This window comes from Lepus europaeus, chromosome 3, assembly GCF_033115175.1.
Source record: "Lepus europaeus isolate LE1 chromosome 3, mLepTim1.pri, whole genome shotgun sequence".
Lineage (NCBI taxonomy): Eukaryota > Metazoa > Chordata > Mammalia > Lagomorpha > Leporidae > Lepus > Lepus europaeus.
The window spans coordinates 34,475,840-34,487,349 of NC_084829.1; the positions used below are offsets into that span (position 1 = coordinate 34,475,840).

Below are 11,510 nucleotides of genomic sequence, written 5' to 3' on the forward strand. Positions count from 1 at the left end.
CCATCCTCCAGGGTGTGTAGAGGCCTCGCAGCTCCCAGTAAATGTTTGACGCAGGAATGAAAGCAAGCAAGGGGTCTCATTTGGTCTCATACTTAGAGGGACTGGCCCCAAACTAATTGAGAGATGGAACTTGAGGCCTATACAGAGCTCGCCAAACTTGAAGTAAATACTCGTCCCAACTTAAACCATGAGCAGAGGGAGCCCCTGGGGGCGAGGGGAGGACCGTGGTCCCCGAGTCAGGTGGGGGTCTCAGAAGGCTTCCTGCGGTGAAGGACCTCGCACTGGATGTTAAAGGATGGAGCAGCAGCAGGAGACGAGCAGAGGCGGGCCGGCCAGGGGCAGACACTATTAAATGTGGCATGGGCTGGGGGAGGGGACAGACGGGTGGCACACTGGCCACTGCAAGCCGGTGCCTGGCCATCTAGCCGCGGGGAGTAAGGAGGAAGTCAGAAAATCCCAGCAAAGGCCTGAGTGCCTCTGCACCCCGGGAGTGTGTGACCGCGTACGAAACAGCGCAGCAGGCAAGTTTCACTCCTTACAGCCAGGAAGCTGTGCGTCAGGCCGGACTGCTGGCTTCCCCTTCGCCCGTATCCTAAGGTACGCGCTGCCTTGCTCCGAACCTCGGCTTCTTTCCCAGGGCAGGGGAACCTGGCTAGGCTGGACCTAACCCCACCACCTGAAGGCCTCAGGGGCCACAGGACAGAGAAGGAATGCACTGTCACCCCTCTAGTGCCACCTGACGCCAGGGGCCTGTGCCCAGCCAGCACCCCCTTCCTTGTAGCCCCTTTTTAAGCCCCAGGACACCCTCCTGCAGCAGAGCTGTGGTCCTGCTACCCTCTCCTCCGCCGACAGATTAAACGTCCTCCTTATGTTGATTGGCACCTGGGACCCGGACCAAGCTTCCGGTAAGTTCGTTCAAGGAAATCAGTGCATGTCCCCTCCTCTGAGAAGCCTCCCTGGGCTACCCCTCACCAGGCCTGGTGCATCTCTTCTAGGACACCCAGCGGCTTCACTTCACTCCTCACCTGAGTGCTCACTGCTTCAGGCGCCCTCCTGCACTCCCCCCAGGGACCCTCAAGCAGGAGAGGAATGAAATGAAGGTGAAGCCCATTTGGTGTGCAGACAGGGTGTGCTGGGGGAAGGGCCAGAACATGGAGACTACACCCCAGGGCCTTGGACATGGAGAGGAGAAGAGGAGACATCAGCGGCAAGGCTGCAGGAGCAGCACCTGGCTCGAGGCAGCGGCGAGTCCGGGGCAGCCAGGGCAGCGGGGCAGCCTCCTGGCCCCACCCGCTTCGCTCCGGCTCTTCCTCCTCCGCCCCCACCCCAGCCTCTCCCAGTGAGGCGTCAAGTTTGAGACCGATTCCGGGTACCGAGAAGGCGGAAACAAAGGTTCCAGCCAGAAGAGGAGCAGTGCGGTGCCTGGCCCTCCTCCCTCTGCACCGTGCCGCGGCACGGACGCATTCCGAACGGACAGCCCTGTCACCGCTCCACCTGCACGGCTGGCCAGAGAGCCGCGCAGTCGGTGTGGTCTGAAGACGCCAGAACACTTGGATGCCTTGGGCAAGCGGAGGGCATAGTGCCCCCAGCTTGGCAGGGGTGCGGGTGTTTGCAGGAACGCCCCCGCCCTGCGGTAAGGGACAAAGAAGGCAGTTACTCCTCCTTAGACCCCAGGGTCCCCAGAAAGTTCAAGGTCAAGGTGAGACAGTCTTGCCTACTGCACTGCACCTCCTGTCAGGACATCCCCAGCTCGCCCTGGTTCCCTTTCCCTAGTGGAGTAAGGAATTGTAGTTCAGAGAGACAAAAGTAGGGGTGGGGCCAGTGCCGGGCCGCAGTGGTTTAAGCCACTGCCTGCAGTGCCAGCATCCCAGGTAGTTGCCGGTTCAAGTCCCGGCTGCTCCACTTCAGATCCAGCTCCCTGCTAATGGCTTGAGAAAGCAACCCAAAATGTCCCAAGTCCTTAGGCTCCTGTAGCCAGGTAGGTGACCAGGAAGAAGTTCCTGACTCCTCATTTCGGGTCAGCTCAGCTCTGGCCATTGGGGGCCCCTTGGGGAGTAAAACAGTGGATGGAAGATCTCTCTATGTGTAACTGCGCTTTTCAAATAAATAAATCTTAAAAACAGTAGGTACAGTAAAACAAAAGTTGAGGCAGGGGCCGGTGGAGAAGGCACACAGCTCCCTTTCTTCCTGGTTTGGGCCTTTTCATCCGTGCAGTACGAGGGGCATTGCCTGGCGATGTGGCTCTTGATTGGCATTTGTGATTGACAGCTGGGAGTGGAACACCTTTGGGCTCTGCACAGGTGGCTACAAACTAGACTCTTCTAGAAGGCTGGCTGAGTTCCTATTCTGTCAGGATACTTTAACCACAAGTTGGTCCGCCAAGTGGACGGTCCTGGGTGGGTCCTGGCAGAGAGCTGGGTCTCTGGTCTCTCTCCTGGAGGGGTGTCTGTGGCCCCCTCCCCAGCGGCTCACGCCTATCTGTCTGACACAGCACTTGGTGGTTGGCTGGCCCCCACAGCCCTTCTCACACACAACTTGACCATAGTGTTCCGTAGGTTTCTGGAAACCGCGTTCTTTTTCAGCAGACAGGTGACCAGCCCCTCTAAGCCCAGCTCGGGGCCTCTCTTGCCCTCTGAACCACGACATCCAAAATTCACAGATGCTGGACATGCCCTCACACCCTGACTTTCGCGGGTGTGGCCCATTTGAGACTTGAACAAGAAAACCTTCACGCTGTTGAGGTACCCCACCTGCTCTGTGACAACGCCCACACCCGTTATTCATTTTTAACACACCCAGCAATTGGTAAACACCCGGAGAAGGTGGGTGCCAGCGGTCCGAGTACTTGAGTCATCCCTGCTACCTCCTAAGGAGAGCATTCTTAGAAGAAAGCTGGAGTTGGAGGCGGAGGCAGGACTCGAACCCAGGCTTCTGATATGGGCTGCGGGTGTCTCACCCTTTGCGCCAAACGCTGCCCCGGGAATCACGGATTTTGAGGACTAAGGCCAAAACCTGTGGGACACCCCCCACCCCGCCCCGCTTTCAGGACGGAATTCCCACGCCTTAGAAGGCCAGAGGCAGCCGCGGCTCCTACCACTGCGCACGCTCCGCTCTCCCAATGCGCGCGCGCCGCGGTCACTCTCAAAGCTCGGCGCGAGGCGGGAGGCGGTGCACCCGGAGGCCCCGCCCACAAAAGGGCACGCTGGCGTGGCGAAGCGGCGGCGGCCATCTTGGTCTCAGGTAGCCCGCGCCTCTCCTCCCATCTTCCCACGCCCCCCAATCCCACCGGGTCGCTGGGTGGCCGGGCGGCTGCAATCCGGGGTGGAGAGCCAGTCCCGTACCCCGTCCGCTCAAACCCTTGTCGGGCCTGTGCTCGCGAGACCAACGGCTCCACTTTTCCCTCGGGCCTCCACGTTAAACCTCGAGCTGGTGCCGTGGTGATAAGTTCTAACTCCCTTTCCTACCAGAGTGGCTCAGGGAGGCACCGGTTTCCTTATTTGTAAAGTGGGAGTGTGAGCAGCCCCTACCCCCTCAGCATAGCCTGCACGTGGTCTCTGAGCTTTCCTGAACGCTCGGGTGCCTTCTAACAGCCCCCTTTCCAGCTACCTCTGCCTGCAGGGCTGCCTCCTCCCGCTGTTACAACTGTGTGCAGACCCTTTGAAGGCCATGAGAGGCAGGCCTGCCCCAGGGAGTGAAAAAAACCGAAGCTCACAAGGCCTCCTGGATTCCCACGTGACCGTTTTTTGGAAGGGTGTTAGAAACACGGACCAGGGTGCCCAAGATTAAAAACACTGGGTTTTGGAACATAACGCCCCCATGCTTGTTATTTTTATCACCCCTGACTGCCATCCCCATAGGGACTCCCATGCAGCCTCAAAGTCCTAGAATGAAAAAAGCCCTCTGTGTGTGTGTGTGTGTGTGCGCGCGCGCGCACGCGCGCAAGGCTGGCCGTGAGACATTGGGAAGGGGGGCCTGGGACATTGTGTCCCAGGCAGAGCCAAGCGTGGGGGCGAAGGGCCTTGTGGGCTAGCGTGGGTGGTAGCCCCAGGAAGAGAGAGGAATTGGGGCCAGGCGTGGCCTCGCCACTCTGCAGCCAGGGCCGAGGAGTTGAGTCCAGCTCCCTTAGAGGACAAGGAAACTGCCTGGGACCCAACTAGATAGGAAAGCGGATGGAGAGGGGTTAACGGGAGGGGCCGGGGTCTTCCAGCTGGGGCTGAGAACCACAGCCAGCCCCCGGGGGAAGGGCCCTGAGGCCCACTGTGAGATCTAACCCGGGGAAAAAGGCAGGTAAGCGGCAGGCATGTCCAGGGAAACACAAAGTTGGGGGAATTGCACAATTTATTTTCAAACACAGAGGGGCTCCATCTGCGTCCCTTCCCTGCATTTGGCTTCAAGACCTCCCCTCCCCCCCAAGGCCCCAGGCTGTGCAGGTGGAGGAGGCACCCCACCCCCCCACCCCCGCCCCCAGAAGTGGTCTTCGCAGGTGAGGAGCTGGCGGGGAAGGGTAGAGTTCAAGTATTCATAGTCCCCCATCCACACCGTGGATTACACTGTGCCCGGGGCCCTTGTCTGGGATTATGCCTGGGGTGTGGGGCCCTCCCACTCAGAAGCCTCTGGATGAACTCCCTGCCCCTCTTCGCTGGACTGACACACCAAATGCTGAACCCAGCGGCTGGACAAGGAGGGGCCTCTGTGTCCTGCTCGCCAGGGGACGGGGGGAGGGGGCTTGGGAGAGAGTTTTCTGGTAAGGGGAGGGGAAGGAGCTGAGGCCTGAGGGCAGGTCTGGAGGTCCTTCTGGACTCACCCCGGCCACTCTGGGGTGCACTGCCGCCCCCACACTCAGAATCCCTGAGAGTCCAACTAGCACGGCACAGTGGGGTGGGGGCAGTGGGGGCAGGGGGAGAACTGAGGAGGACCTCGGCCCGGCTCTCAGGCTCTGACCTTCCAGGAGGGTCGGGTCCTGGGGGAGACAGGGGAAGTCCCACTGACCACCCTGTCCCAGATGTCCTGACCTGGGGCAGAGAGGTGGGGGGGGAGGGGCACTCTCTCAAGAGTATTATAAAAAGCTAAAACCATTAAAAGCCTCCTGGGAAGGAGTGGTTACCAGCCTCTGGCCTCCCCAGGGTCCCCATCACCCTGTTGCCCTACAGACAGGGCTAAGGGCGTCCAGAGAGCTGAGGGAGGAGACCACAGCCCCTCTCTGGCAGGCTGAGGCCCAGAGAGGGGGCCCATTAGCACCATGCGATGTTGGGGCACCTCCATAGCCCAGCTGACCCCTGGCCAGGGGCCCTCTGAAGCTGGAGGGCCCATCTCTAAAGCTTCTGTATTGGAAGGGGAGGAGACGTGGTTTCAATCCAGGCAGGGGTCTCAGCTGGGAACCCCAAAGGGCCTCTCCCCAGGAGTCACGACTTGAAGTGTCTTCGTACCACGAACTGGCAGAACGCAACCACGGCCAGGGCCGCCAGCACTGTCAGGATGGGGTTGTGCGAGCTCAGGACTGCCACCTGCCAGGAGAGACAGAGTGGTCCACAAAGGGGCTGGGGGGAGCCAGGGCATGGAGGGGATGTGGTGGTCCTGGGGGCACTCACCCAGCCGCCCCTCTGCGCGATCCACTGGGCGATGCAGTGACGCACCACGAAGTCGGCCACAAAGTGGGTCACCTGGCCCAGGAAGCCGGTCAGGCCGCGCCGGTAGATGTACAGGGCCAGGCGGTAGCCGAAGGCCAGGAGAGCCACCACACGGCCCCAGTTGATGCCACTCTCAAACAGGCTGTGGGCAGCAGGGACCATGTCAGAGGGGGGCCCTTCCAGCCTGCCCTCCCTGGTCCACCCCTTCCCATGCCCCTCACCCCCAGCCCCCCGGCTGGAGAGCTGAATGGCTTGGCTGTGAACCAAGGGTGCAGAGGCACCGCCGGCTTGGGCTTGATTTGGGAAGAGCCTGGGCCTCTGTGAAAGGAGAAAGCTTGGGGGTGTCCGAGCTGGTTGCTGCTGCAGGGTGCAGCCCCCATCCCCCCCACCAAAGGCTGCAGCCACAGAGGGGCGCAGAAGGGGGCATAGAGCCGAGCGTGTAGACAGAGGCAGCAGGGAGGTTACCTGTGGGCCTTGCTGCTGGCCTGGCAGCCCGCGGGACGGCAGAGAGAAAAGGACAGAAGAGGAGGTTAGGACAGATCCCGGAGCCGCCGCGGAGTGGGGCGTGGGCTGTCGGCCTCAGAGGACAGGGCCTGGCGCTTCCACTCCAAGCACCAACTCTCGATCTCTCACTCGCTGCTGCCTTCACCTCCAGCTGCAAGCCTGCCCCCCCCCCCCCCCAGCTCGGGCGGGAACCATACTGCGCGGGGCTCCCCAGTTCTACAGGGGAGGAGGCTGCAGGCTGGGAGGCTCCACCACGGCGGCGCGAGGCAGAGCCGGGAGCTGAACCCCGGCCCGTGGGCTCTCTAATCGCCGCATGGGTCGCCCCTTGGCCGTCAGGTTCCAGCAAGGAGACCCGGCCTGTTAGCAGCCTGACCATCTCTGGTGCATCCTCGCTGGGCTGGAGTGCCCGGGGACACCCTTACCCTTGGGTCCCTCTAGAGTCCCAATCTAACCAGGCAGGTCCTCAGTGTCAGAGCTCAACAGAGCTGGCAGCTTATGTACAAAAGAGGAAGTGTCTAGGATCCAAAGAGAGAGAGAGAGCGAGAGAGAGCGAGCGCGCAAGGGAGAAGGAGGCCAAACCCACGGGAGTTAACAGCAGAGATATGGGGACCCCCCCACGCAGAGAGCCCATCACATGGGCAGGACCCGGCACAGCGGTGGGGACACCTGTGGGGTACCTCAAGGCGATCTTGGTGAACAGCTCGTAGGCGTTCTCGGCCGTGGGCTGCAGCTTCTCTAGCATGTTCTGGAAATCTGAGTCATAGCGCTGGTTGATGTCGTCCCCAATGATGGCGAGCTGCCGCCCCACCTGCCCCATGGTGCTGCAGGTGCGGGAGACAGGCGGGGCTGGGGCCTGGGCCACGGCAGGTGCAGTGCCCCTCCCCAGAGGTCCCCCGGTGTTGGGCGAGGGGCGGGCGCATGCTAAGAAGGCTCTGAGGTCTTAGGTGAGGCCGGGAGCAGCCCCAGGTGTAGGATTCTGCCCTCCCCAGGACCTCCAGAGACCCCGTGGGAGCCTCCACCTTCCCAAAGGTGCCCCTGTGGAAGTGGGGCAGCAGAGTTCACCTGTTAGGTTCCAGGTGCAAGGAGATCATCTCTGGGTCAGCAGGGGCAGCCGCCCCCTCGGCCTCCTGCTCCTGCCGGTGGCGGTGGAAAACGTAGCTGCGGAAAACCTCCTCCGTGTCCCGGGCTACCTGCTGCTCTGCAGATCAGAGCGGGCGCGGGGTGGGGGGTCAGTGCAGGCCACAGGACCTCGGCAGCCCCGTGCTGCTGGGTGTTCACACTTCCTCAGCCGCTCGGGCCCCGCCGGGCAGCTGGTGCTGCCTCTCATTCACAGAGCCCCAGCCGGTGGGCTCTCTGATCGCCACACTAGATCGCCCCTTGGCTGTCAGGAGCCCCAGGGAAGAGGGCACCCCTGTCACCCGCACAGGGTCCCACTGCAGGAGCGAGCAGCGGAGCCCGGGTGTGAAGCCAGCATCTGGGCTCCTGAGTGTTTTGGTGCACGGGATGCCCATGGCTGGGAGGTGGGGGCAGGAGCCCCAGCAGGCCGTACTCCAGGCTTCCCTGGCCATAGGCTCAGAAAGGGGAAGGCGGAAGGCAAAAGGCAGGCTCCATCTCATTCCTCCCCCAGGCACAACATTCGCTCCCTGTCCTGCAGACCTGCCTGGCTGATAAGCGCCCCAACTTCCTGATTTCTCCTCCCATGGGGAAGCCAGGATGGTAGAACCGCCCCTTCCTCTGACCTCACGGCCTTCTCACTGGCACCCAGCCCGCCCAGGCTCTGCTCTCCCCACGCCAAGTGCCTAGCCTGGCTCGCAGCTCCTGCCTTCTGTACCCGTGGGCCTTGGGTACAAAGATGTTGTTGCCTTCATCCAGAGGAGCTGCACCCAGGCAGCACAGTGCACCCCTGTGTCCGGCTTGGCCCTGCCCACCTCTGCCCGCTCCGCCCTCGGGACGGCCCCCATGGCTGGGGGGTGGGGGCAGGAGACCCTTACCGGAAGTGGAGGGCTCGGGAGGCTCTCCACAGCCCTCGCCAGGCGGACCTGGGCCTTGCCCGGATGCCATCTTGTTCAGGCCTCAGTGGAGGACACGGGCAGCCTGTGGGCACGGGGAGAAAAAGCAGAGATGGGCACGGGCAGGGGCCTGACCAGGCAGCCCAGAGAGGGCCTCCCGGCCAGGCTGGAGGGCCCCCATTCCCACAGAGACCCCCCAGTCTTCTGGGCTTGCTTTCTCTTTTTTTTTTCTTTCAATTTAAGGCAGAGAGATTTATCTTCCATCCACCGGTTCAGTCTCCAAGCAGCCAGGTGTGGGCCAGGATGAAGCCAGGAGCCAGGGGCTCCATCTGGGTCTCTCAAGTGGGTGCAGGGGCCCAAGCACTTGGAGCATCATCCACTGCTTTCCCAGGCACATTAGCAGGGAGCCGGAGCAGAAGTGGAGCAGGGGCCAGCACTGTGGCGTAGCGAGTAAAGCTACCGCCTGCAGTGCAGGCATCCAATATGGGCATCGGTTCGTGTCCCGGCTGCTCCACTTCCAATCCAGCTCTTTGCTGTGGTCTGGGAAGGAAGAAGATGGCCCAAGTCCTTGGGCCCCTGCACCCGTGTGGGAGACCCGGAGGGAGCTCCTGGCTTCGGATCGGACAGCTCTGGACGTTGCGGCCAACTGGGGAGTGAACCAGCGGATGGAGGACTCCTCTCTCTTTCTCTCTCTGTCTCTCCTTCTCTCTCTGTGTAATTCTGACTTTCAAATAAAGAAATCTTTAAAAAATAAGTACAGAAGAGAAACACAGACAGAGCTCTCCTATCTGCTGGTTCACTCCCCAAATGTCCATGGTAGCCAGGGCCGGGCCAGGCCAGCCAGGAACTCCATCCTGGCCTTCCACGTGGGTGGGGGCCCCCTGGGTGCTTGAGCCATCCCCTGCTGCCCCCCAGGGTGCACATTAGCGGGCCACTGGGATGGGAAGCAGAGCCAGCACCCAGACCCAGGCACTGCAGGTGCAGGCGTCCCAGGCAGCGCGTCCCTGCTGCTGAACACCGTCCCCGGCACTTCTCTTCCCACCACCTCGGTCCTGGTAGAGTCTACGTGGGGAATAGGCACTCCTGGAGCAATCACTGGCAACCCTGCAAGGGAGCTGGGGTCTCCAAGGGGAGGCAGCCGGGGACACACTCAGGGATCCGCACACATGGTCTGTGACCAGCTGCCGGGCCCTCTGGGAGGGCGTGGCCACAGCTGTGCCACGGCCCATGCTCCCTGGCTGAGTCAGGCTAGCTTCAGAGCAGCCTGGGGCCTGCGGCACCCACAGCACACACCTACTGCAGCCTGCCGCCCCGGCCAATCACCCGCGAAAGCCTCACTTCCCCTTCGCAGGCCAGAACACAGCTGTAGCTGTCTCCCGAGAGCCTATGGTGTACTCTGCCACCTTGGAGCACTGCCCAGGCCTTGAGTGTTGAAAACACACATTGACTCAGTGAGGTAAGCGCCGCCGTACCCATTTTACAGATGGGAAAAGCGAGGCACGCAGAGGTTAGCGCCTGAGGCCAGAAGGCTAATCAGCCAGGCTGACCGGCTGTGTGAATGTTCAGGGTTCCATGAACTCAAAACTGATCTAAGAGTCACACTCTGTCAGCCGGCCTTTCTCCCCGTCTGCTCCCTGCCTGCCGGCCCCAGGCCTTATACACAGACTCCACAGCTTGTACCCAGTGCTCACATTGTGTACCCCAGGCCACACCGCACACCCTGGCCCCACACCTGGAACCCCGGCCTCACGCCTCGTACCCAGGCCCCAGGCCTCATACCCCGGCCCAGGCCTCATACCCTGGCCCCACATCTCATACCCAGGCCCCAGGACTCCTACCCCAGTCCCATGTCTCCTACCCAGGCCCAGGCCTCATACCCCAGTCCCAAGCCTTGTACCCAGGCCCCACACCTCGTACCCTGACCTCATACCATGTACCCCAGCCCATGCCTACCCTGGCCCCATGCCTCCTACCCAGGCCCAGGCCTCGTACCCCGGTCCCACCACACCTTGTACCCAGGCCCCACACCTCGTACCCAGGCCCCATACCTTTTACCCAGGCCCCACGCCTTGTACCCAGGCCCCACACCTCGTACCCCGGCCCCACCATGCCTTGTACCCAGGCCCCACACCTCGTACCCAGGCCCCATGCCTCTAACCTGGCCTCACACCTGCTCTCCTGTGCCCGGCTCGGTTTCCCTCTTCGCCTCGTCCCGGCCCCAGCGCAGATCTGCCGGCGCCCTGGGCAGAGGGAGTGTTTCCTGAATGTCAGTTGTTTCACTTTCACTTTGCACCCCTTGCGGAGCCCAGTTTCCCCAAAGTTGCCTCCATCAGCAGGAAGGAAGCGCCCCCTCCTCGGCCTGCAGAGGGTGTAGCCAAGCCCGGACCCCCATCCCTCCTGAGCCTGGGAACACCCCCCCCCCCACCTTCCTCGCAAGCTCTCCAGGGGCTCTCTGAGAAGGGGTGGGGGCCACCTGTGTGTCTCTGCACCCCACCCTCACCTTCTTAGGGGGCGGGATGGGCTACGGCAGCCAGACTCATTAAAATAGACCTTGGCCTGGTGCACCCCCGCCCCGAGCAGCTCCTTCCCCGGCTCCCCAGATCCCAGCACCCCCAAGACTGCACGGCCAGAGGATGCTGACCGCACCCCCAGCCCCTCCAGCACCTCCCCAATGGCTCGCTGCTGGTGAGCAGGCAGAGCCTCAGAACGGCCCCCAGGCCGGCGGCCCAGGCCAGCCCAGGCAAGTGGCCTCACCTCACCTAAGGGGAGACCATTCCCCAGCACCCCCAATCTGCTGGGCCTGGGATGGATGTCCCCAGGGAGATCGGCCTGGCTGGCCGGAGTGGGGTGGGGGTGGGGGAGCATGGAAAACCTGAAAGTTCTCTCCCTGCCCTTGACCTAGGCTCTGACCCCCACTCCCATCCCCTGGATGGCTAAATGCCTCAGTTCTTGGGCATCCAGGGGCCAGGGCCAGAGGGGGAGCTGGGAAGTGGGGGGAGACCAAGCCAGAGGAAGCCCGGGCAAAAGCAGTCCCCTGCAGGGGTCGGAGGAACTGCCAGGCGAACCTTAAGGCCTTCCCCCACCCCCACTCCCCAGCACCCTCCTGGAGGGCTCTCGGCCCCACCCTGGGGCCGGGGCTGCTGGATTAGGGAGCATGGAGGGGCTCTCCCAGCTTACCTGCCCACACTCAGGCCGAGGCCATGGGTCCTCTCGGGGCCAGGGGGTCCCAGCTTCCAGGAGCAGGCGTCAGTGCGTTCCGGGCGGCCGGATGCAGCCTCTGCTGGTCCCGGCACGGCCCGAGGGACCCTCACGGCTCGGACGATCATAGAGGTGCCGGCTGCTCCCGGCCGCAATCAGCTCCCTCTAGAGG

The 11,510-nt window shown here is 62.5% G+C and overlaps 1 protein-coding gene across 3 annotated transcripts; it reads right to left on the minus strand.

Moving 5' to 3' along the window:
• Nucleotides 1-4,328: 4,328 nt before the first annotated feature.
• On the minus strand, nucleotides 4,329-11,510 carry BAK1 (BCL2 antagonist/killer 1). Of its 3 annotated transcripts, none has more exons than XM_062185973.1 (7): nucleotides 11,318-11,510; nucleotides 10,311-10,380; nucleotides 8,123-8,225; nucleotides 7,194-7,329; nucleotides 6,809-6,952; nucleotides 5,589-5,769; nucleotides 4,329-5,504 (listed from the first exon to the last, which is right to left on the minus strand). In XM_062185973.1, the coding sequence occupies exons 3-7, from the start codon at nucleotides 8,190-8,192 to the stop codon at nucleotides 5,403-5,405; spliced, it is 633 nt and encodes a 210-aa protein (XP_062041957.1). In that variant the 5' UTR covers nucleotides 8,193-8,225; nucleotides 10,311-10,380; nucleotides 11,318-11,510; the 3' UTR covers nucleotides 4,329-5,402. The 3 variants fall into 3 exon arrangements, with proteins under 3 accessions (XP_062041957.1, XP_062041955.1, XP_062041958.1); XM_062185971.1 differs by having other exon boundaries at nucleotides 10,299-10,380; nucleotides 11,318-11,509; XM_062185974.1 differs by lacking the exon at nucleotides 10,311-10,380.